A 23,366-nucleotide genomic window follows, 5' to 3' on the forward strand; every position below is an offset into this window, starting at 1 on the left:
TATATATATATATATATATATATGCTAAGAGTGAATTTTATTATTTCTGAAAACCATTTTCAGATTTTTACTTGGGGAAACCATGTCACTTATGAGTATCATTTTCTCTACACTTCACATTTTTGGAGTAAAAGCCTCAGAATACCTGATTTTTCCAGTGCAGCTACAGCCGTGCTTTTTATTTTTGATGCTTTCAGAGTGCTTTATTTTTCTTACATATTTCACATATTGCCACCTAATAAAAGCTTTATTGCATCTTTTCGCAAGAAAACCTTATTTGCAGTGTACCCACAGTTGGAAAGAAGATGCACATTTAGGTACACAACAAACAGAGATGCTTAAAAGCGGAAGGAGCTATACTTCAGTAAACACAGTGTGTTTTCCTCCTACTGAACTCACCTCGCATGCCATAGTAGGAGAAGCGCTCGCAGAACTCATTGACCACGATGAAAAAGATGCTGAGCGGGTAGCCGAATATAGTGACCTGTTTGAAACAAAATGGATAAAGTGAGACTAAGGCGGCAAACCGTCAACGTGAGAGAACAGTGGACACCGCTGCCGCTTACACTCTTTCTTTTGCCCGTCTTCTTTTCTTTATCTGCAGAAAAAGAACGAATTTACACGAGTGACTCTGGGAATCTTTAATTTAGACAGAAATCAAGCATATAAGTTTAAAAAAAAGAGTTGAATTGATTTTACTTAGACATTTAAATTGCATATGATGAATGCATTTACTGTAAAAGGAATAAAAATGGAAAAAGAAAACAAAAAGTTGATCTCACCTCCCATGTCTGCAGGCTGTGTCCCGTTTCAGTTCCTAAATCAGATCTTTCAGTTAAACAGTGGACAAAGAGAGATGAGTGGTCCAGATCCGAGGCACTAACACTGAATCCCAGCCTGTCCTGCTCCTTATCTAACCTCCACTCATCCTCCTGGACCGCCCACTGATGGTGGATTATGGATATCTCTTCCAGTTCCCCTCTCCACAGTTTCCCAGCATCTTTATCAAAGCCATGTGTATATGTTGAGAGTTGATTTTACAACTGTAAAAAAAAAAAAAAAAAAGCTCGGGAGCAATAAACAGATTCTGCTTTGCAGGTTATTTGTCTCCGTCAGGAGAGATAACGGCAGCAATCTTTGTGCTATTAGATATAATAAAAACCCAGATTATTTCTATCTAGTCATAACAGCAGAAAATGTTAGACACCAGAGTTCCTTCTACTTCTGTCCTCAAATATATCCAGAATTGTAAATGTTAGAATAGCCAACAAAAAAATATATCAACAAGCATTTAATTTTTTCACATTATAATCAGACTGTGATATATGCATATGGAGTTGGTCCATTATTTGCAGCAGCTTCCATTTTTCTAAGAAGTGAGAATCTTTGACCACTTTCCAAGGAGAGTATTCATGAGGTCAGACACTAATGTCGGGGCAGTGAAGTACCAAATCAAGGTAACCATATTGAAACCTGTGAGAATAAAACAGTCCAAAATGTCTACTTAAGTTTCCAACTTTCAGATCCGTAATCTCTGAATGCTCGACTTGGTATTGTTGGTTTAATTTTTAAAAGAGAGCTTGGAGAAAAAAAAGTCTTATATCAAGTTTTATTTATTTGTAAGTCTTAAACATATTTACAGGCACTGAGTAAAAATGTTTTCCATTTAATTTAAGCTTACAGATAAAACAAATCTAGATTACATACAAAGAAACAGCTGAATATAAACCCGCACACACTTGTCCTGGTTTAGGTTTTCGTCTGTCATCTTTGGCAAGGCAGTCCTTTTGTCCCCGTAGGTAGCCTTGGTAACAATGAATTATTGCACAAACTTTTCAATAAAATAGGTCAAAATATTGTGATTCACTTGGCTTTAGACAGGTTATGTACAGCTCCACTGGACTAAAATAGAAAATTGATTTCTTAAAAAAAAAAAATAAAAATAAAATAAAATACAAAATGTGTCTGCTCTAACTGGATCTTACTGGGAATTTTTTAAATTGTATTTATTTTTTATTTTTTTAAAAAGGCTATTCAAAAATACTGAGTAACATTTGACCAGTAATAGATGTACAGTAACAACAGTAGATTTTTTTCTCTCTCTCTGCATTGTAAAGCTGTCTGTACACAACCGAGAGCCTAAGAAATACTGAAGTGGAAAGAATCACTCCAAAGAGAGAAAAACAACATGTGTTCAGTTGTTGCATGCTTGTTCAGACATCGTGTCGTTTATGTCTTTCCCACATACAAAACAAAATGCAACAAAAGAAGATCTGTCAAAGTGTAACGTAAAGTCTCCATAGGAAACAAGAAAAGAATTTGTCTATAAATTTGCCCCCAATTTCATTCATAGGTAATCTGATTGATGATGGAGATCAGGTGTGACGCGACCTTCTCAGAGGACGGTGGTTGACCCCTGGGAGTTGGTGCTGCTGGGTGTGCCGCTGATGGCGTTAAAGATGCCCATAGAGTCGGACAGGGTGCTCCTCGTACCGTCCTCCACTGGGTTTATCTAGCAAAGACACACTTCACTTCATTACATCATACTGGATTTATTTGAAATCAAAATCATTAAATGTAATCTGACAAGCCACAGCAACTGAAACTATCTTCATCAGATAGTTTATGACATTGTTAATGAAGATGAAGAAATATATAGAAATATTTTATATTGGTGCACACACGACTATTTATCAAATGACAGGATTTACCCTCCAATCTGCTCATGGACAGCACAAAGAGAACAGAAAGAAAGACATGGTTAGTAACTAGCAACTAAAATGAAGAGTTAGAGATAGTTGTTATGATATTTTAGGACGATTCAGTTCAAAACACCACATAATCCTATAAAAGTAGTGGAAAATCTGCCAGTCAGTGACCATATTTGGTGGTTCCTACCTGTTCGTGCATGATGCTGGACAGCTCTCTGATCATGTCCCTGTAGTTGGCCTTCATCTCGTCGTGATACTCGTGCTGGTCTTCTTTAATCAGCCGTTCATTCACCCCCAGCGCTTGACCGCAGGCGTCCACAAACTGCCTGAAGAGGCGAGAACAAGACACCTGTGATGTTCAGAGTTCATCCCCAATAGGCTGCAGCCACAGTTTCTGTATTTCAACAGGATTTCATGATAGATCAACAGAAAAGAATGTAAAATTGCAAAGTGAAAAGAAAATGATTCTTGATTTTTTTTTTGTTTGTTTTTTTTACATTTTTCTTTAGAAATAAAAATCTAAAATAAACTTCTCTGTATTTCACTCCATCCGTCTTCCCATCTCATTTGCACAGCCTTTCTGACTCTGCTGAAGAAAAGCATGGTGCTGCCACCACCGTGTTTCTCCATGGGGAGCGTGCATTCACGAATGTTTATTTTAAAGTAAGAATTTAACCAAAAACGTCTGATTTCTCAAGGCAGCTGCAGTTGATTTTATTTAGGGGTATCATTTTGTTTCTATGTATTAGATAAAAATCCCAATGTAATGAGACAAAATACTTTAGCAGGGCTCTGTATTCAGCTTAAAGGGGCAGTATTATATGTTTTTCAGAAATAGGGCCACTTTATAGCAGAATAAAGTAATTATGTTACCTTCTAAACTTAGGCATTAATTTTCTATGTAAATTAACATCTTCAAACTGGGCTTGCTCTTTTTGAAACTCAGCCTTCCGGGAGTCATCATAACATGGCTCCTCTATTAACCCTGAAACAACATTTTTGCCAGTGTTACACTGAGAAGCAGCTCCTATAATGAGCTCAGCAGATACACAGGGTGTTTGCTAATTGCTGCTGGCTAGTCTGAAGGAGTTGAGTGAGGAGGACTTTGTGGTGAGGCGGAAACTTGGAAGCTTGAAAACTGTTGCCCCGAGGACGAGCTGCAGGTCCACCCAGGCGTTTAACACAGTTGCCATGGGAGGGGATTAACATGCATGAAAGAACCAATGCAACACTCCACTTATGTTTTTGATGAGAGACTAACTTTATAACACGATATGAAGCTTGAAAAAGTTGATTTTACAACAGGTAGATTTTGGTACTGGAAGGTGTTTCTGTCGGTAATCAGTACCTGAAGACCTCCTTCAGCTGTTTAACCTTGTTGTCTGGATATCTCTTGGCACTGCCGTTATCTAGAAAGGCTCTGGCGTAAGCAAGAGGACCTGCATTGACCTGACAAAAAAAAAACAAAACAAAAAAAACAATAGAGGTCAAAAGATTGACAGTCTTTCTGCCTTTCAGGATGACTAAGCCTTTTCTTACCTGAACACTGATGCTGCCCTGCAGCTTGAGCTGCAGCCGGATCATGTCCACCTCGGAGGCCGAGCACAGAAGACGCAGCTCGCCCACCTTGGCGCTCATCTCGTCGATGGCCACCTCAATGGGGCTCAGATCACTCTGGTGCTGGTACATGACCGCTATGCGCTTCTTAACATAGGGGAAACAGTGGGTTGCTGGGCGGGAGGATGAGAAAAAGCAGAGTTTTACTCATACTGGATTTGCCTCGCTCACTAACTGCTCATATATCCTGAATTGCAGCATTTCTACAGGATATTAAACTGAATTGAAAGGTAACTCCGTCGAGTCATAAAGAACAAACATGATTATGTTCAGTGCAAGATAACACCTGAACCCTGAGATGACGTGGTCAGAGTAATAAACCCCACCTATCTGATTAAATTCACAGAGGCTGGCAGAAAACTGAAACTTCATAATCAGCATCAGCAAGCAGCAACAAGGGAAATGTTCCCAGCTTTTGATTCCTAGCTAAATTACAGCGATAAGCGGGGTTGATTTGGGACAGTGCTGTATCATCGTTAGCAACAGAAACCCAATCAACGCAGAACCTACTGGTCAGTATGGTGCGCCGTTTGCACTGCTCCTCCACTCCCCCCTGCTTCTTGCCCGAAACAGTGAACGGCGTCTCAAACACGAAGCGCCGGATGTTGTGGCTCTTCTCGAAGTCGGTCTTTCTGTCGTCCAGCTCCTTGTCGTCCAGGTGAGGCATCACGTGAGTCACCTGGATGTAGGCGTACTTGGAGTCCAAGTCTTTAGGGTTAACCTGCAGTAGAAAAGAGGTTCAGAGTGTCTTTTTTCTTCGTAAAAGAAAACCCACCTAGACTGTCAAATCATTCTGTACTCTACAAACCACACAACCACATCTGCCTAAAGTAAATCATGAGAAAATTACAAAAAATAAAATAAAAATCCCTTGAAATTGTTGGTTTTCAGATAGGTTGATATAAAATAGACACATTTTGTATCTCTAAAAGGTTCAATATGAAACAAGAAAAAAGAGGTGAAACTCTGATTTCATACACTAAAAAGACAATCATAATAAATCCAAAACTACAAACTGCAAAGTGGTGACATCTATAGCACCTTTAAACAATCAATTAAATGTTTGCTAGCTTATCATGTCCAGCACCTTGAAGGAGCTCACTTATTATTTATACATTTATTAGCTTGTGTTGAAAGGTGACCTTCATACTTATGTCTACTGTCTTTATTCCAAGGCTTGTTAGGAAGTCAGATAGCAGAGCAATAAATGCATGTTTGTTTGACTTGCATAATAAAATTAGCTTGTTAATGAGCAGATTTGCTTGGTTGTGACCTATTTTCACTACTTTCCAACATTTTAAAAATGTTTCTATGTCCTTCAGTGTGAAGCATGTGGCCAGACACAGATAGGACTCCACCTTGCCAGAATCCTGAATGATCTTGACGTTCTCCGGGCCGAACTTGTCAGAGTAGAGCTTCAGAAGCCGCTGGGAAATTTCAGAGAGCGGAGTGAACTTCGGCTCCTTGTAGATGTATTCCTTTCCGTCCTCATCCTCAAAGAAGCCCTGCAGTGCGAGCAAGAACCTGAGTTTCTACTGTTTTGTCCGTATTTATGTAGATAAACCTCACTGACACATGGGATTAGGTAAAATAGACAAGCAGAAATATAATGCATAGAAGTCATAAACTACAAATGTAAGTCCAACATCAAAACTATATGGATGTAAACTAACTAACTACATGAACAAACACACGAGGCTCAAAAAATATCAATCATTAAAGACACAACAAACAGCACCCCTAAAAACTTACCGCAGCCTTGGATAGCAAGTGAAAAAAAGGGAAGATATTTTATTTACAGAAATTAATTAATGAATAATTTGATCCTAAGAAGATGTAATGAAATCCTCTCCAACCTCACCTGTCCAAAGAAGGCCACTCTGAAGTAAGTGCCCAGCAGTCTCTTCCCAGTGTGCATTACCTCCATCACCTTGGTGTAGGCACGGTGCAGCGTGTCGTAGAGGTGAGTCAGTTTCTGTTCCACACATATAGAAATGGTCACGAAACACCACCAAGATCCACAGAAAGGGTAAAAAAAATATATTTGGAATTATGTGACAAATGACTTGGTAATAGGCATTTTAGTTTGAAAGGCCTTGACCAAAGAAAATTGATTTAAAAATTGTAGAGAGAGGAATTAAAATGATCAGTCATTTGCTTTATGTTAAGAGCTAAATTTTTCCCAACAACCTAGGCTACTGCAGAATGTCCAAATGAAAAGTAATGTCAGTTTTCCAGCTTTGACATCAAATATAATGGTGACTCAAGGTTAGGGTTTCTACTCTTAAAGGTTCCTAGAGATTTTCACTAAGAGGTGTGGACACTGGCTGGGTCACTCTGTCGTCTTAATATGGTTACTGTTTGGCAGCTTTTGCTGTTGCCATGTGAACATGTTTTGAGAAACCGTCCAAGACCCATCTTCTCAGTATCTTCTTTACCTTCTGCCTATTCCATCTGTCAGTCTTTGAGTAAAACCATCAAAACTAAGAGTTGAGTTGAGTAGGTAAGTGTTTACCGCCAGAGTGTGTGCAGTATTCACACTACCTCAAAGTCCCTGCGCTCCTCATAGATGGGGATGATGAGCCTATAGACATCAGCAATGAGTTCATAACGCTCAGCCTTCCACAGGCCATCAGCACACTCCTCCAGCAGCTCCAACAGGACCTCCTGAACAAGATCACCCTTAAGTCAGTTTATTTAAATAATAAATAAAAATCTGGGGGTTTTACCTCAGATGAGGTAGGATGTCAAAAAACTTTGATCACTGCATTTTTATTGGCACACAAAACAGCAACAAACCACATAGGAGAGACATGAGATCTAACCTCACTGAAGTGAACATCCTGCATCCCCACATCCTCCATCATGGCTGCCTCCTCATCAATGTTGGGAGTGATGACCCTGAACGCTGAGCAGCCTTGCCTAAACATACCTGAAGTACAGAAAGAACCCAGATGTGTCTCACAGGCACCAGCAAGGAGTCTTACATGCTGAAGCTTTACTTTTGTTGTGTTGAAAATAAAATGTTAAATCTGGTTGAGTTTTTAGGTTAATTTGGTCAAAACAAGTTAAGAAGCGACTACGAAATATGGCATATTTAAACATAAACTGAATTTTAAACATAAATTTTAAACATTTTGCAGATTATTTGAGGAAGAAAAATATTTTAAAAACCTCAGTTTTGGTTAATTGACATAGAATAGCAAATATTTTGAGAAACAATAATCTAACAGTCGACATCATGGATGCACATGTCTGATTTGTGCACTAAGTAGTATGAAAAATGACTTGGTTTATGCTGAAAATGTTGCAAAATTTGCTCTAAACATTATTCTTTGGTGGTGAATATTCCTATTATGTATAATTTTCTTGTCATCACCACCAGATATGTTTTTCAAAGAGAGAAAAAAATATCCAGAGTGGAAAAATGTGTAAAACTATTCAGTTATTTCACTGTGATAGTATTTAGTGATTTAGCTGATCTATGATAAAAATATTATGGAGCAAAAATTACAGCAGAATGAGGTGAATTACCTTCTCACAACAGCTGTATTTACACTGATTTGTTATTTGAAATTGAGGATAATACCAAAGAGTATTGTTAATGTACTAAAGAAAAGGAGGCTAAAACCAGATTTCAATTTGTCAAAAATATTTCAAATTATGTCATTTTCCTTTCACTTCCTAGATACACCTTACTTTATGTGTATTTATATTTTTTTTAAGCTAATAGCATTTCAGGGACTCCATACAAAAAGCCAGAAATGTCACTAACTACACGCCTCAGCACTGTGAGCCTGCAATCAGCTGGTGATATTCATAAACACCTGCCCGATTATATCACAGATCATCTTCAAAGTCTAGGCATAAAAGACACTTAGGAAAAGATGTTATCTGGAAAATGACTTGTTGGAGACATTTTTATACAGGAAGCAGAAGGTGACCCTTGGACGAGTGTCCACACAGCAAATGACTGCAAATTCAATAAAAAAATACCTTATTGATCCCAATATTGATCAATATTGATCTCCTTATTTATTTGCAAAGGGAAATGAATAAGGAGATGTATGCAAGTTAGAAAGATATCTCAAGTTACTTCTTGATATGTTTTTTTTAATAACTGAAAAACTATTGTTATGTTTCAGAATATCCAGTAATAAGAAAGTGATTCTATTAATCAAGCTATGGAGGAAAATTTTTTCTCCTGTGAAAACATTTACTGTTGACTCATGTTATGGCCTCCATAATGAGGATAATAAATGCAATAAAATGGTTCAAAGGGTTATTATTCACGTGAATGGAAGATAACCAAGGCTAGAAAAGATCCACCCATATTTCTGACACTCACCTTTTCTCCACAGATACTCTGCAACCAAAGCAGCAACATGAACGTAGCACATCGCTGCCTGCAGGCGAGAGAGAGATAAACAGACGAGACAGAGGTCATGTGATATTATGAATAGCTCTAAAAACAAATCCCCTTTTATTTATTTTTTTTGCTTTGCTTTATTGACACACTTGAATGTTACAGGACACGAAGTTTAAAATAAGACAAAAACAACAACCTGAGTAGATATAAAGTGCAGTTTTCAAGTTATGATTTCAATAAATAAGTAAAAAAAAACTATTCAGACCAACATGGCCTAATTAAAATAATAATTTCCCCATTTTTGTTAAAACATGAATCAAATTGTAGGGGAATCTGACTTCAGTTTAAGGTAACCTATAGAATCACTGAATAATGTTCATTTCCAGCAGATGTTTCCACTTAAGAAAGGTTTTAATTATTAATAGTTATTTACTTTTTCATACAGAACCATGATGACATTAATTTTATTTTTTTTTGCCCATAAGAACTGCATTTTGTATTTCCTCATGTTATCTTGGTCTGATTCTGTGAAACATCACAGAGACAAACAAGTGTAGCAGTGTGATGTTGTTACACTAGATTGTCAAGTGATAAGCTATTCCGGTGGGAACTCGTATGAGCACTTGTAGCTTTTATTTTGAAAAGACGGCAAATCCATTGCAAAACAGCGGGTAACTTCCTGTTTCAAAATTATTTTTATTTAAATGTGGTGTATTGTGAATGAAAATGTGAATTGTTTTCTCTACTATTGAACATATGGAGTTCATATATTGTTGTTTTGGGTGTTAATTCGGGGTTTAAGGAGAAAAATTAACGGGTCATACCATTATAGTTCATGAAAGGTTTTCCCGAAAATAGTACTGTTCATGGTTAAACAGGCGCTGTGGAGCACTGATCAGAAAAGGCCTGTTTTGACCGCTATTTTCTGCTGTTTGGATGCAGGAGCATTAAAAGTGCCTTCAGCTCAGCTGTTGTCTGGCTGTTATTTTCACAAGACACAACGCAGATTCAACTACGCTACACAAGCAAAAACAGCAGAAACCCACGAGGGTGTGCGAGTCCTACACGTGGCACATTCAGCCCTCCGTACCTCAGAGAGATCTCCGTTCTTGTTGTGGATGCGAGCCATGCTGTCCAGCCAGGTCTTCCGCAGCTCCGGGGTGCTGGTGTAGGACTTGGCCAGGCTGTACTGGAGGTCCACCAGCATCTCCGGGTCGTTCTCGTGCTCCTTCATCTGCTCAGTGGCCATCAGCACCGTCCTGATGCGCTTGGTCAGGTCCTTCACATCCGATGGGAATGCTGTGTGCTGCCAGCAGCACACGTACAAATGTTTATGACTGCATGAAACATGCAAACAAGTCTTAAAATGTTAAAGCTAATCCCCAAAACAAGTGAAACTGTGTGGCTGATGACTTTGCATGTTTTGAATACTTAAAATATCCAATAGGTTTTTTGTATTTATGACAGAACAGAAAGATAGCAGCTTTGGTTAGCAGATTTACTTTAACATGTTTTTGTTGGATATTTGCTGCTGTGGTTAGGAGTATTGGCTTCTTAAACACCCAAACTTTAAAAAATAAGAACAGAAAGAAGGTGAACTTTCTTTCTACTGCTCCTGTACCAAAGTTAAGCAATGAGAAGGATTCCTTATTGAACAGTTTACCTGTGTTCTTCACCCACCTTGATGCTCTTGTCACTGTTGGCACAATTATTGACGATGGAGAGAGACTGCTGGAAACGTGTACTGCCAATCCCAATGACATCAGCTATCAACTGGCTAACAGCGATCACCACCTAATGAAACAATGATTGGTAAAATTCAGCCTCACACTGATGACTTTTTGGAAAGTACAGAAAAATATCCAGACTTCACTGTAATAACCGAAAAAGATTGAACCTTTTCACATTTTATGACAATTACAACCATTAACTTTAACTTTTTATAGAGATTGTGCGATTGACAAAGACATGCTAACCGATTTGGCCAGGCGCTGTATCACATACCTGCAGGTGGGTTCGCACAAAAGACTTGCGGCCCGTGTAGTCAAAGTTACTCTTCATCAGAAAGTAAAGAAGGTGGGCCGCATCACTGCGGATGAAGCTCAGCTTGGAGTTGCAACACTTGAGGATTTCATAGCAGAGCGAGGCGCACATGTCGGCCCTGCCGTCGAAAAATGTGCAGGGGAACTAGAAGACACGGTTAGGAAGAGTTCGGATGATGAACACGAGGAGGAAGGTGATCGGAGACGAAAACGAGGGTCAAATTATTCACCTTAAAAATGAACGTCCTGAGGGAGGTGAAGACCTGTTTGAGGGCAGCCTCTGATTGGGGGATCTGCAGAAAGCACAGATGCACCTGGAACACCGTCTTCATCAGGGGGTTATGACCCAGATCTGAATTCAGCTGAGTCTGAAAACACAACAAGGTATAAGGATGTTTGATAACCAAACCAGTAATAAAAAGTAGTTTTTTTGTACATGTGTGTACCTTGAATCCCATGATGAAGGTGCTGAGTGTGTCCAACACAGTCAGGCAGACCTCTGTAGACACGTTGGCCTCCAGCAGGCACTGGCTGTTTACGTCCACTTCTGTGTGGCAGTACACTGAAAACACACCACTTATAGTCATTTTAAATTAATAATAGTGATTTCTATTCCGTTGGCTAAATTTGAACACTGTTAAAATCATTTTGTTTGTATTGAATCAGAGCAAAATATTTTGTTTCTACTCAGATTTAGCACAGAGCTCTTCACTGTTCTTATAAGTGTCCACTACTAGAGGTCAGTATAATATTTCCAGATTGAATAAACAACTAATTTCCCTTTAAACGTAATATTACCCCGTTCATATCGAACCGTTACAACTCTTATACTTGGCTCCAAAAAAAGAAAAACATTTTTTTAACAAATTTTACATTTAATCTAATTCCTTCCAGCTTTTTGTAGCTTGATCCAAAGCTTACCATTATTGATGGTGTGAGAGTTCTCCAGAGCTCCCAGCTGCTGCAGGCGGGCGTGCAGGATCCCCGCCCTTGTACGAGACACAGGCAGAGTCAGAGACTTCCTGTCTGCAGCTACAGGTCCTGCTCCCTCCTGACTCCTGGGAGAAAAATGAAAGACGCCATAACATTTAGGCTTCAGGTGAGAGCAGAAATCACTAATCCGTTTACAGATGTCTCTATAATTTGAGTGTTTTGACGTGTGAAACAAAAAAAAAAGAGCATTGGATGAAATGCAGCCGATATTAAAGTGTGGAAAATCACCATCATGCACTTAACCTAGCACAGAGGGAATGAAGGAATAAAACTCTTACCCGGGCAGGAGGGGCCAAGGGCCACAACCATATTCACAAAACAACTTGGCAGCAGTGTTAAAGATAAAAGATAAAGCCAAGAACTGAAGATTAAAACCTTCTGAGCAGTTAAACGTGTGTGTGTTATCGCACAGATTAAAAGCGTTTTATTTTATTTCAAGAATTAAATCAAACCATGTGATCAGGCAGACTTTACCTAGCGATGAATCTTTTCCCCATGTATCTGAACTGATGAAGGCAGATTCTGCAGGACAAAAATACAAACAGATAACTTAGCAGTGAAGAAAACACATTTTAGGGAACATCATGCTGCGTCTCTGGAACAAGACTGTGGTGAACTCTGTGTAATCGTTATATAGAGTTTCTTTTCGCCGCCTCCCCATTGAGGCAGTCAATGCTAGTACTTACTCTATTAGAGTAAAGAAGTCCATTAACTCTGATGGAGCTGCTTTGTTCCAATACGCAAACAAGGCTTCTACAGGTGGTGGAAAGGAAAAATAAAACAGCAAGAGAGGATTAATATGCTGCAGTAAAAAAATTCTGATTAATACAGAGGCTTACAAAGTGTTGAACTTGTTCTCATTTTGACACCTAAAAACAACATATTTCAATGTAATCATGAGGTAGATCTGTCCCAGCTTGTTTAAGCTTTGTAATTTTGTAAAAGTCTGAATTTAAAGGACAGTGGGTTACAACATTCTTAAATGGCTCTTAATAACTCGGTTAAAACCAATTTTTAAAAATATGCATATATAGCAACAACTATAGCTTTTGTTTTTTGTTTCCAAGAAATAATTGCATTGAATTTCCACCAACAAATAATACTAAAATTACCAGTAATATTTGTTAAAATCCATCTTTCCATTAATAACGTCAAATAAGAAAATTTACTTTGCAGAAGTTTTATGTTTTAATTTATTTAAGGACCTAAAAATGGCAATGATATTATTGTTCTTTCAAAAAAATAAAAATAAAAATTTCACATATTCATCAAAACAATCAGTTTTCTTATTCAGAAGCTCATGTAACATTTGCAGCTCTGGAAAAGAGAAGGTTTTGTCTTGCTTGTGATATGTCAACTAGATTTTTGTTTTTTGTTTTCTAGTGGCTAAGTTGAAAAATAATTTTTTCAAATTTATTTTTACTCTAATGTATTTTGCAGAAATGAATTGCTTGATCTATTACATAAAACATCAATAAAATACACTGAAGTTTGTGGTTTGAATATGGTAAAAATGAACAAGTTCAAGGCGCTGAATAGTCCAACCTGAAGTCCTACCTTCTGACATGCTCTTGAGGATGTGCAGAAAGCACATGAGCAGGTTTCCGATCTCGTCCCGGTCCAGTTTGTCACAGCGCAGCACAGTACTGCCCACTGCTGACACACACTGGCTCTGATGCAAACAGCAAGAGAGTAAATGTTGGCATAAGTTGGCAAAGTAAAGGCAAAAAGCCAAAGCACAGCACTCAAAAGAAAAACCCCAAACAGTGAGAGACGTCCACTCAGTTGACGCTACAACAGCAAAGAAGTGGAAACACTTCAAATAAAGGGTTTATAATGGAGAGCCACCCAGAGTCACACTGAGTACTTGTACTGGTCCGTTTTCCCCATGACCTCCGTCCGGTCCAGAGTCTGCAGCTGCTTTCTCACTCTCAGAGTCTCTGTCCAGCAGCAGGTCAGGCAGAGGCACAGTGAGCAGAGAGAAGTCCATAGTGACCCGCTTGGTAGTATGGTTCAGAGGCGGAGCACAGTGCTCCGGGTCCAGGGGCAGGGGGGGCACATTGACAGAGTGCCTTCTGGGAAATCTCTCAATGTGTTGGAGTTGGGAGGTCAAAGAGCGCCTGTGTGACCTCTTTAAGGAAGAGGTGGCAATAATGTAGACATGAAATGAAATGAGTCAAAACAGATCGGGTGGGTAACTTTAACACATAAAACTGAACAAACCACACTGTAGGACGCAGTGCACAGATGCTTACTAGTAAAAATACTCTTAAATTTTTTTATATATTTTGTCACATTACAAGCACAAATATTAGGATTATTTGTGAGAGACAAGCACAAAGTGTTTTGCAGAATCACAGAACAACAGGATTTATGATTTACACACGAGTGGTGTCTACAACAGCACTCAGTTAACCTGGACTTTATTTAGGGATATCAGAGTAAAGGGGTGGAAAACACAAATGTATGTACTTCCCAGATTTTAGAGTTTTAGAAATAAAAATACTTTTTTTGAAGTGTACTTATCTCTGTTTTCTTTTGGGGGTTTTTCTGGGAACACGGAAGAAATTTTTATTTACTTTAATAAAGGGGGGTAATAATATAACATGATGTAAAGGTCAAAAAAGTTGATTGCTCCTTTAACCGATTTGAATTTCTGGTCCTTTTTTTGCATCCTTTATGGTGAGTAACTGTTGCAATTGGAGAGTAATTGACATATTGGAGTAGGCTTTTCAAATGCCAAACATGTGACACCTCGAATAACAGATAAAAGCTGAATCTAGACGCACCTTTTCCAAAGAGTTGGTCTTGTCGCTGCTCTTGTCCAGAAGGCTGTTTGCAGAGTCGGTGGAGGCCAGAGAGCCTCTGGAGTCTGCATGGTGAACAGAGCTCACATTAGGAGTGGAGCTGTGAGGAGAGGCTAAAGAAAGAAAACAGGATATGTTAGTGCTCTCAGTGATGTTTTAGTTGGAGAATCGTTTGAGGCGAGGCAGCGAAGAGACGGTCACCTGTCCCAGAAATGACCCCAAACACGTCTTTGTGAAGAGCGTTTTCTATGCAGCTTCCAGGTTTTTGGGGAGTTACCATGGAGTTTGGAACAAGGGAGTCTTCCCTCATGTTCTGACATGGAAAAAACAACAACCAAAGAGTGAGGAAGATCAGCTGCAATTTGGATTCCCACCACCAGGTGGCAGGCTTACATTGTGGTTGCCGAGAGGAGCCGAGTCCTTGATGTCAAGCCTGTAAACGTTTTCCTGAAGAAGGCCAAAAAGAGGGAGGTAGAGCGTGGCGAGTCTGGCTTGGTGACTCTGAAATTAAACAAAAAAGGTTTTACTAAGAAATTTATTATAGAAGTTAAAATATCTAAAACTATTTCTGTTTTAGTTAGGTAAAGGAGGTACTAAACAAAAAGGCTTTGTGTATTTTGTAAAACTTACTGATTGTGGGGATATAGAAACCCAATATTTATACAATTAAACTTCATGAATTGAAAAAGCGCAGTGTTTTAAAAGCACATAAAGCACATAAACATTTGTTTTACTAAACAATATTTAAAACAGATCTGTAAAAAAGTAAAAGCAAATACAACTTAAAAGGAACACAGATTTAAAAAAAAAAATTCTGATTCAAAATGACGATGATGGGAAAATACATTTGAGTTAAAGGTGGCAGTTTATGGAATGATCTAAATCTCTTTTTTGGATTCAAACAAAATTTGAAAATTATCACAGTGAAGCCAGATGGAATTAGATTTTTTGTGTGTAATTTTTTGTGTATTGGAAAAATGTTTGATTTTCTTTTTATGTGAATAGAGGGTAGATATAAGTTTATACTTCTTTTTGCTAAAAGAAGTACACACTTCGTTCACGATTTATTGAAGGCGTTTCGCTTTAATTATTGAGTGAAAACTGAAAATGAATAAATAAAAAATAAAAATGGAAGTCAGGAGTCAGACTGTGTTGGTATTTTGTAACGTCAGAAACACAATCACAAAGATAAAACTAACATCACTTACCTTAGCAGCGTAGCGGTCATCAAATGTGTGTTTGATCATGAGTCCCTTGAGCACCTGAACGGCGATCTGGCGGATGTCTCTGTGCTCCTGGAGGGCCCCGCCCACCTCCCGCAGCAACAAGCCCACCAGGAAGTGGTTTCGACAGAAGTCGTCGGTCAGGGAGTAGTCCAGCTGCAGATCTGCAGCAAAGCACAAATCAAGAGATGGAACTTTTTGTTAATTATGAAACAAAATGCAATAAAAAAACAAAAGGAAGTTCATAGACAAGGTCACCTTGAAATCTCTGTATTCTGCCTTTGCCGAATGGCATGGGAAGGTTCAGAGGGATGTAGTGCTCGTGGTTGCAAACCACCCGCAGGAACTCAAACTTAAACTCAAACAGAGTCTGGAAAGGACGTAGTAAAAGCAACTTTTTAGGGCGAAGGATTAATCTTAGAAAGAAAACTTTCATTTAAAAAAGAAACACACCTTTGGGTCTCCAGGCACAAAGCAGTTCATGTAGTTATTGATCTGCTTGAATACAAATCCCCTGTCCATGAAGGTAAAGCAGCGCTGGATGTAAAGTGGACAGTGAATCACAATTTATCTTCCTAAAAAGCTTCCCTAGTTGTTCAACATAAACTTTCCCTGCAGAGCAGAAGGGAGGAGGGCTAACCTTAATGAAAAGTGCCAGGCTGTGGTTGGCGTTGCGAGAAGCGTCAAGGTTATCCTTGTATTTCTGGGTGATGTGCGGCATCAACATGTTGACCAGAGTTTCCACAGCGTGGTGGAAGGACGCGGAAAAACGCTGGTTCCTCGAGAGCTGGGAACAGGAAACCGGAGAAGGAGGACGGGAGTTAGGCTCGCCTGGGATTTACCTCAGGAAGAGAAGGAGACAGAAAATAAAACACGTACTTTGACTTTACCGCTCTCCGTGAGATAGTAAGCCATCGATTTTACCAGAGCTTCAAAGAAGTACCATGAGTGCTGCAACACAGAAGAAAAACGTTAGTGGAAGGAAGAAGAAAGGTTAGAAGTGGTATGTGGAAACTTACGAGATAAACACTGAAGTGTGAGAGTGAACATTTTGATTAGCTGTAGTTATACATTTAGTTTTTTTCTTTATAACAATACACAATAGTAAATATCCAGTTGTTCACCAGTTTCCTAGTATGCAAACACCTGGTTTCTTTAACAGTTTAGTTGTGACAAACTATATGACAACATCTAATAACTGTGAAGACGTTTGTACTTTCTTGTTATTGTTGTTTCCAGATAAACTGCTCTTAAAGATAATAATAATTGTAGAGTTTTCTACATCCAAAGCACAAAGTTAACTTTGGCCCACATTTACAATCAGAAAAGTAATTCAGCTGGAGAAACAAGAACATTAGAGACTGAAAAGAAATTTGGGGATTCTGAAGAAATAGTAACAAGTCATCGACATAAAGTGAAACTTGATGCCCTGAACGTGCTGAAAACAGATAAAGTGAGGGAGTTTCACTTAAAGTGGAAAAGTTTTGATTTTTAAAAATCAGTACATACTAAATGAAGAACTAATTCCATCCAAGTACTGTATTTCCATCTGCAACTCAGTCCTGGTAACATTAAGAGTGATTTTGCCCCTTTATAGTGTAAACTTTTGCATACAAATAGCTTTTTTTCAGGTAAATTGGTGTTTAGTCCTACCTTTGTATTTGTACAGAGTAATAAGCACATTTAGGTTACCTTTAGCAACTTGTTGCTTGTTAAAAAGTCAGTGGACGGCTTGAGAATGGCCGTCATGGCTTTGGCCAGCTCTTCATGAACTGTTCTCAGACAGATGGACGAGTACAGCTCTGGCTTAAACACAAACTGAAAGGAGAAAAATGTTACTAGTATATGTTAGTTGTTCCAGGAAAACACACTGAATATCATTGTCAAGTGATATGATAAAAAAGCTTCACCTTGACGAAAGATCTTAGGTAATGCTCAAGTCCCTCCTCATGGCACTGCGCCACCACATGAACCATTACCCTGAAGAAAAGCAAAGGAGAAAAATGGCAACAAAAATGAAAAACCACATTTCTATTATGTCGGTGTGACAGCAGGTCTTGAAAAACACAAAGAGTGTGCCAAATGTCCAATGAAAAGAAGAAATATGGCATTAAGGAGAAAATATCTACCTGGTAACGTTGACAGCCACATCCTCATGCGATGCTCTGGTGAGGATGCAGAACAGCTGGTTGAGGATTGTGGGCAGGAAGTTGACCATCACATGGCCTTCCATTGCATGAAGACTCTAAAAAAGATGGGGAAAAAAACACCCAATAATATCTGCAAATCTTAGCTTTTGATAAGAAATGGTTAATAAATGAACTGAACTTTTGTTTGCTTTGAGCATTTAAAGGATAATGGAGCTCATAATACCTTCAGGTATTTAATCAGTTCTCCCTCTGAAGCTTGCTCTGACATGTCCATGCTTTGACAGTGTTGGAAGAAGTTGTGCAGATGCTGGTCCTGGTGAAAACACGCAATGCGATAAATAATTTAATTTAATTTAAGAAACTGAATCATTGTTCTTCAAGACGGAGCATGACGGAAGTGTGTTTACCTGAGTGTAAACTGTAGATACAAGATGGGTGGAGAGCGTGAACAGCGGTTTGCCTCCATCTACCCATTTAATCTCGGAGCCAGATTGCTGCAGTGATAAATGTGCATGAATTATTGTGCTGCATACTGATCAATGCAAAAGCGACTCTCTGAATATGAAAGCTGTATCCCCAAATGGGGGATAAAAACAAAAACAGATCAATACTAACATTATTTTCATTTTATGATGTTATAATTTCATACTACACTTTTTGACTTGAATGTCACATTAACAGGAAGGCTGCAAACTGTAATCCAATGCATGAATTTACATACATTTTCCTCTTCTTTTTCCTTTTACTCTTTTGGTAAATGATTTTGGATCTAGACTTTGGTTAGTTTAGAGATTCAAGCCTTTAAAGGCATAAATTGAAAAAGTGATCAAACTGATTTTTATGTGCATTCATTAAAGTTTAAATCTTTTTGACTGCTTATTCAATGCGGTAAATAATAGATAAGTTAATGAATGCTACATTTGCCTGTTAAACCTTTTTTTAAGTGGCCTGAGCAATAGACTGGAAGTAGTATTTATGTGTATTTCAGTGAAGTCAACATAATCGTGTAACTACACTTTTTCATTTTGTCATATTTTTGAATACACAGTTTATTTTATGGCTTCAGTTGTTTGCCTTAATTCATTAAAAAACTCACAATCTCAGAGAAAAACTTTTTTTTTTACAAAGAAAATTAGAAAAAAACAGGAGAAATATAGGAAACCCTGAACCGTATCATAAGTTTTGATTTTGTTTACTCATCTGTGCTTTGATAATTACATTTATTTATTTTTCTTGAACCAGTAGATTTCTGTCTAAACATTTTAGAGGTTTAGACAGATTATAGTTTCTGCTACATTTGGAAAATGTAAACTAAATGCATCAATCAATATTTATTTTCTTCTTTTTCTTTTTTGCTATTTTTAGGCAACTGAATCTTGAACATTTTAGTTTCTCTAAATCAGGGCAGCAACAGCAGCGTTTGTGTATTACACCAGGAGATTAAATTGAAAATGCAAAAGAATCAGATGTATATGAAAGCAATGTTTTTTGCCTATTATTGTTATTTGCCTAAAGCAGTGCATCTTCTTTCCCTTCTGAAGCATGAGGGAGATAGACAAAACTGTGATGGGTTCTACTGAACAGCAGAGATTAGAAAATGACTGTAATTAAATTTATAATAAAGAAATCTCCATCAAACACTTCAGAGGCCTGTGTTATAGATTAAAGCTAAGCAGATTTCTGAGGCGTCTGGTGTAAAAGCCTGCGGGGCCTGCGTAAGGTCCCAATCCAATCTCAGCTAACAAGATTTCTATCTTTCAACCTTGAGACACTTTAGGAAATGACAACGGTTCAGTTGTTTTTCCATATTTGAGGCTTGAATGCAAATAATTTTGCAGGAAATTCTTTGAATCTCAAGAGTCAAACGTCTGTTCACATCCAAACCCTCACGTGTTCCTTTCGCACGCCAATCTAAAAATCTAATTTTTGGCTGTTGTTACCTTGCTAACGCCGTCCTGGGAGCTGAGATAGCCAGCAGGTAGATTTGCAGCGACAGGAAGCTGCTGTTCGTTCATGATGACCCTGCCGCCGTCCTTCAGGAGCGGCAGCCAAGCTGAACCCACTGAAGACAAGAAATAAAAAAAAGATGTAGCTGCGTTACAGTTTACACAGAAATGAACGTATATAAAATATGCCTGGGGATATTTACCAGGAGACTCTACTACATCCTTCTTCTTGCTGTTGTTGTCACAGCTGACATGAAAGAAGCTGAAGAGAAGGTGATGCTTCTCATGCAGCTGAGTCGGCAGCTCTATTTTAATCTGTAGACAGAAATATAGAGAAATTCGTTCTTCCTCCGATTGACAATTTAATCTTCGAATAAACCTTTACATAAATTAACTCTAATGAGGAACAACAAGCAGGAATACCTCGTCGTAGAACTCAGGGTTATGCTGGTGGTGGAGAACGGCTGCGTAAGCCTGTTTAGCGAAAAGAGGTCCTCCGGGTCGCCCGTAGATGCACTGCAGCAAAGACGGGTGTAAGAGATGAAATAGTGAACAAATGTGTAAGCGTTTTGCACCTTTCTAGGCTCTCTTTCACCTGCTCTCACAAAGCATAATGTAATCTGCAAACATTGTAATCCATGATTTTTTGCTAATTTTCTGCTCAGGAGTTTGTGGTGTTTTTTTTTTTCAACCTAGAGCCCTCAAACAGATGTAATGAAAAGAGCACCGTGTTTTGTGTAAATGTACCTTCAGTGGCTGGGTTTCGTCCTCATCAGAGTCCTTAAATTCAACACATACAGCAATGTTCCTTGCCTGGAAATGGGTGATAAAAACACAAAAACACAAATTAAAATCAGGAGATAAATATGGAGAGTGTCATTTTGTGCGCGTACGAACACTTCAAGTAGATTTCCAAGAGCTATCTTATTAAATATTTCTGGTTTCCTGTAACGAGCTGACCTATTTGGGAACAACAATAAAAAAAAAAATTTAAAAAAAACACTCCTCTCTTTTAATGTATTAATCAAAAGCCGATGCTTGGCATGCAGATAATTCTCCGCGGCTCTGCAACTGGCCTAAATGAGCTGGAGGCCGCTGCCAGTCGCCTCATGGGCTAAACAGGAGAAGAAAGTGATGATTATATGAGAATGCCTGCCAAATAAAGGAATTGCTTTCCAAATAGGATAGCTTATATGCTTTGGATCTACAGTTCATGTTGCAGATAAGATCTGACTATTCAGAAGAACAAATTAAAAGAATTTATGAATTTTTTTTATGTTATGTAAAAAACAACAGCAACACAAGCTTGGGGATAAACGTGAATGAAAAGACAATAAAACGTTACTTTGGTTACAGTAAGGCATTGTAACTACATGCCATTATGACCTTTTCTATACGTACCTTTGCAAATGACTTTTGTCCGTCATACTTGAGGTGTTTCGGGTAGACATACAGGTGGTTTTTATATATAGTGAATGGTTGGGCGCACTTAGCAATACACGGCACAAACTCTTCCACCTCCAGAAGAGCGCTGCCTGAACCATTTTGTTCAAAGTTTCTTACAGGGATGTATGAGGTAGTGACACAGTCTGCAAGGAAGCAGCAAAGAAACACCACTTAGAGGGATAATTATTAACTTCTAGTCATTTAACTAAATGATTAGAAGAAGTTCCGAAAAAAATAAAAAATAAAGGTTTACTGGGTATGTCCGGTGCGACGTTATCAATAGTAACATCTAAGTTCCCCAGCAGCACAGGGAGTTTGGCCATTTTTTCTGGTCTGCAGGGAAAACAGAGGAAGAAAAACTTGTTAGAAATTTACCAAAGCTCATTTGGAGAACAGGAAATAGATTGATAACAGCAACAACAAAACCCCTGAAGACAACATACTTCCTGAAGTCAGTGAGGAGCTTGAACATGTCCTCGTCAGACAGCTTGCTGCTGTCCTGTCTGTAAAGAGCTGAGAAGCGAGAGTTTTTCTCCAGAGTTCCTGATGCATCCTTGAATACCGGCCTGCAGAGGGAAAAACGTAAGAACCTGAATATATAGGATAGCTGGGAGTAACACATTTATGCAACAGACAACACAAACAGAAAACAGACTTGGTGTAAAAGGCTTTTAATTTTTACCTTTAAGTGAAGGGTTTTATCTACCCTTTTCCTGCCTTTTTAAATTGTTTTTTTATTATAATAATACTCAGTTGGCACCTTGCTGACAATTTACCCCATGTTGTGACATGTAGCTCAGTTAGCTTAGCAGCAGTTGTGATTAGCTCCAGCAAAAGGAATCAAGTTTCCAGAATTTCAAAGACTCTACATGCTTACATCTAAAACAACATAAATATAAAATGACTTTTTTGGGAGCTGTAAACAAACAATAAGTAGAATCTGAACTGACTTTGAAAGTCTGTGAACTTTTCCAATTTACCATTCTTTCTCTCTCTCACAAACTCTTTCCATCAGAATTACCACTGTGGTCTAAAACAGGAACTGTGTGAACAAGATGGAACATATCTGGAGTTTTAATGTCGGTAACCTCAGTGAACAAACACCTGTCCATCTACACACCACATCGGGTCTATCGTAAGCCGACTTCACACCTTGCAGCCCAAGCAAATGGCATCCTGTACTGTCCCAGTCTGCTGCAGGCTGTCTTGGCGTTCTTCAACACCTTTTGAGCCACCTAAACAAGAATGTATTTATTTAATGTGATCATCTACTAATACAAGAAAGTGAATATCTCTGCTCGTGTACTCACTTTGGTGGAGTCGGAGCTCTTCATGTAAGGTTCGGTGCAGTGGGTGATGCCCCCTTGAAGGACCTTCTCAATTCTGGCAACCAAGAAGATCTCTGGGTGGGGGCAGGTTACAGAGAAGACCCCCTGTGTGGGGTAGTGAGGAGCCAGACCGAGGCCTTCTGGGGGACCTTCGCCGATGATTTCTGAATTGGATCCGTTGCCTTGACCACATGTCATCTGGCGAACCAAAAGGTGGTTGAGATCCACGCGGAAGTCGGCGGAGATCTTTCTGCTGTTCTGGACGTCGAACAGGGACAGGACCACGTAGAACGGTTCAACCTGTGGAGAAAGAAGAAACACAAGAAGGAGAGGAGATAAAATGTTTTTGGAAAGACCAAGAGAAGGAGTGAAATATGAAAGATGATAACAGATGTTCCTCCTCCCAAATGTACTTCACAGTTTTCGTCCGGCCCAAATGGATCTTCTTGTTTACGCTTTCCACCATCATTCCCATTACACGAGGCTCTTTATCTGAGGTTTGTGCAGGCTTGTGCTAACAGCTGAGCTTTCACAGCTAAAAATATATTGTGTAAAGAGGAGTTCTCTTTTCACTAAAAGTGACGTCAGGAAACCACATTTAGTGCTAATGCTTCATGTGAAGCCCTGGCTGGGAGTCAGGATACCAACCCATCAATATGAGCTTTAACAATCAACCATCCAAATGGGCCATCTGAACGATTTAAAACTCCCTGGCATTTGCGTAAATGCCAGGG

At 38.8% G+C, this 23,366-nt stretch overlaps 2 protein-coding genes across 14 annotated transcripts in view; both read right to left on the reverse strand.

The window, feature by feature from the left end:
- The window catches only part of slc15a1b (solute carrier family 15 member 1b), an 8,961-nt gene extending 7,933 nt beyond the window's left edge, over nucleotides 1-1,028 (reverse strand). The window contains exons 1-3 of the mRNA XM_008424875.2: nucleotides 783-1,028; nucleotides 567-598; nucleotides 400-484 (exon numbers count right to left, since the gene is read on the reverse strand). Coding sequence (XP_008423097.1) covers nucleotides 400-484; nucleotides 567-598; nucleotides 783-789 — 124 coding nt within the window. The 5' untranslated portion in view covers nucleotides 790-1,028. The remainder of the gene's footprint in view (nucleotides 1-399; nucleotides 485-566; nucleotides 599-782) is intronic.
- Nucleotides 1,029-1,623: 595 nt separating this feature from the next.
- Nucleotides 1,624-23,366, reverse strand: part of LOC103474130 (dedicator of cytokinesis protein 9-like) — a 47,936-nt gene continuing 26,193 nt past the window's right edge. For 4 of the 13 annotated variants that reach the window (XM_008424912.2, XM_017310654.1, XM_008424887.2 and 1 more), the window contains 42 exons: nucleotides 22,615-22,932; nucleotides 22,457-22,539; nucleotides 21,748-21,870; nucleotides 21,558-21,637; nucleotides 21,260-21,447; nucleotides 20,606-20,671; nucleotides 20,282-20,374; nucleotides 20,062-20,173; nucleotides 19,853-19,974; nucleotides 18,320-18,406; nucleotides 18,136-18,225; nucleotides 17,892-18,007; nucleotides 17,673-17,742; nucleotides 17,455-17,580; nucleotides 16,642-16,713; nucleotides 16,403-16,549; nucleotides 16,216-16,299; nucleotides 16,021-16,132; nucleotides 15,748-15,926; nucleotides 14,933-15,040; nucleotides 14,741-14,852; nucleotides 14,522-14,652; nucleotides 13,290-13,404; nucleotides 12,419-12,485; nucleotides 12,207-12,254; nucleotides 11,661-11,797; nucleotides 11,186-11,301; nucleotides 10,970-11,107; nucleotides 10,702-10,884; nucleotides 10,378-10,491; nucleotides 9,788-10,003; nucleotides 8,677-8,734; nucleotides 7,154-7,260; nucleotides 6,873-6,995; nucleotides 6,190-6,303; nucleotides 6,081-6,086; nucleotides 5,687-5,833; nucleotides 4,839-5,049; nucleotides 4,251-4,441; nucleotides 4,060-4,160; nucleotides 2,899-3,037; nucleotides 1,624-2,512 (listed from right to left, as the gene is read on the reverse strand). In XM_008424912.2, coding sequence (XP_008423134.1) covers nucleotides 2,396-2,512; nucleotides 2,899-3,037; nucleotides 4,060-4,160; nucleotides 4,251-4,441; nucleotides 4,839-5,049; nucleotides 5,687-5,833; nucleotides 6,081-6,086; nucleotides 6,190-6,303; nucleotides 6,873-6,995; nucleotides 7,154-7,260; nucleotides 8,677-8,734; nucleotides 9,788-10,003; nucleotides 10,378-10,491; nucleotides 10,702-10,884; nucleotides 10,970-11,107; nucleotides 11,186-11,301; nucleotides 11,661-11,797; nucleotides 12,207-12,254; nucleotides 12,419-12,485; nucleotides 13,290-13,404; nucleotides 14,522-14,652; nucleotides 14,741-14,852; nucleotides 14,933-15,040; nucleotides 15,748-15,926; nucleotides 16,021-16,132; nucleotides 16,216-16,299; nucleotides 16,403-16,549; nucleotides 16,642-16,713; nucleotides 17,455-17,580; nucleotides 17,673-17,742; nucleotides 17,892-18,007; nucleotides 18,136-18,225; nucleotides 18,320-18,406; nucleotides 19,853-19,974; nucleotides 20,062-20,173; nucleotides 20,282-20,374; nucleotides 20,606-20,671; nucleotides 21,260-21,447; nucleotides 21,558-21,637; nucleotides 21,748-21,870; nucleotides 22,457-22,539; nucleotides 22,615-22,932 — 5,067 coding nt within the window. In that variant the 3' untranslated portion in view covers nucleotides 1,624-2,395. Of the gene's footprint in view, nucleotides 2,513-2,711; nucleotides 2,720-2,898; nucleotides 3,038-4,059; nucleotides 4,161-4,250; nucleotides 4,442-4,838; nucleotides 5,050-5,686; nucleotides 5,834-6,080; nucleotides 6,087-6,189; nucleotides 6,304-6,872; nucleotides 6,996-7,153; nucleotides 7,261-8,676; nucleotides 8,735-9,787; nucleotides 10,035-10,377; nucleotides 10,492-10,701; nucleotides 10,885-10,969; nucleotides 11,108-11,185; nucleotides 11,302-11,660; nucleotides 11,798-11,876; nucleotides 12,255-12,418; nucleotides 12,486-13,289; nucleotides 13,405-14,521; nucleotides 14,653-14,740; nucleotides 14,853-14,932; nucleotides 15,041-15,747; nucleotides 15,927-16,020; nucleotides 16,133-16,215; nucleotides 16,300-16,402; nucleotides 16,550-16,641; nucleotides 16,714-17,454; nucleotides 17,581-17,672; nucleotides 17,743-17,891; nucleotides 18,008-18,135; nucleotides 18,226-18,319; nucleotides 18,407-19,852; nucleotides 19,975-20,061; nucleotides 20,174-20,281; nucleotides 20,375-20,605; nucleotides 20,672-21,259; nucleotides 21,448-21,557; nucleotides 21,638-21,747; nucleotides 21,871-22,456; nucleotides 22,540-22,614; nucleotides 22,933-23,366 lie in introns of those variants that run through there. The other 9 variants (XM_008424963.2, XM_008424920.2, XM_008424970.2 and 6 more) reach the window with 5 other exon arrangements.

The sequence above is a fragment of the Poecilia reticulata genome, linkage group LG2, assembly GCF_000633615.1.
Source record: "Poecilia reticulata strain Guanapo linkage group LG2, Guppy_female_1.0+MT, whole genome shotgun sequence".
In the NCBI taxonomy this organism is placed as follows: Eukaryota; Metazoa; Chordata; class Actinopteri; order Cyprinodontiformes; family Poeciliidae; genus Poecilia; species Poecilia reticulata.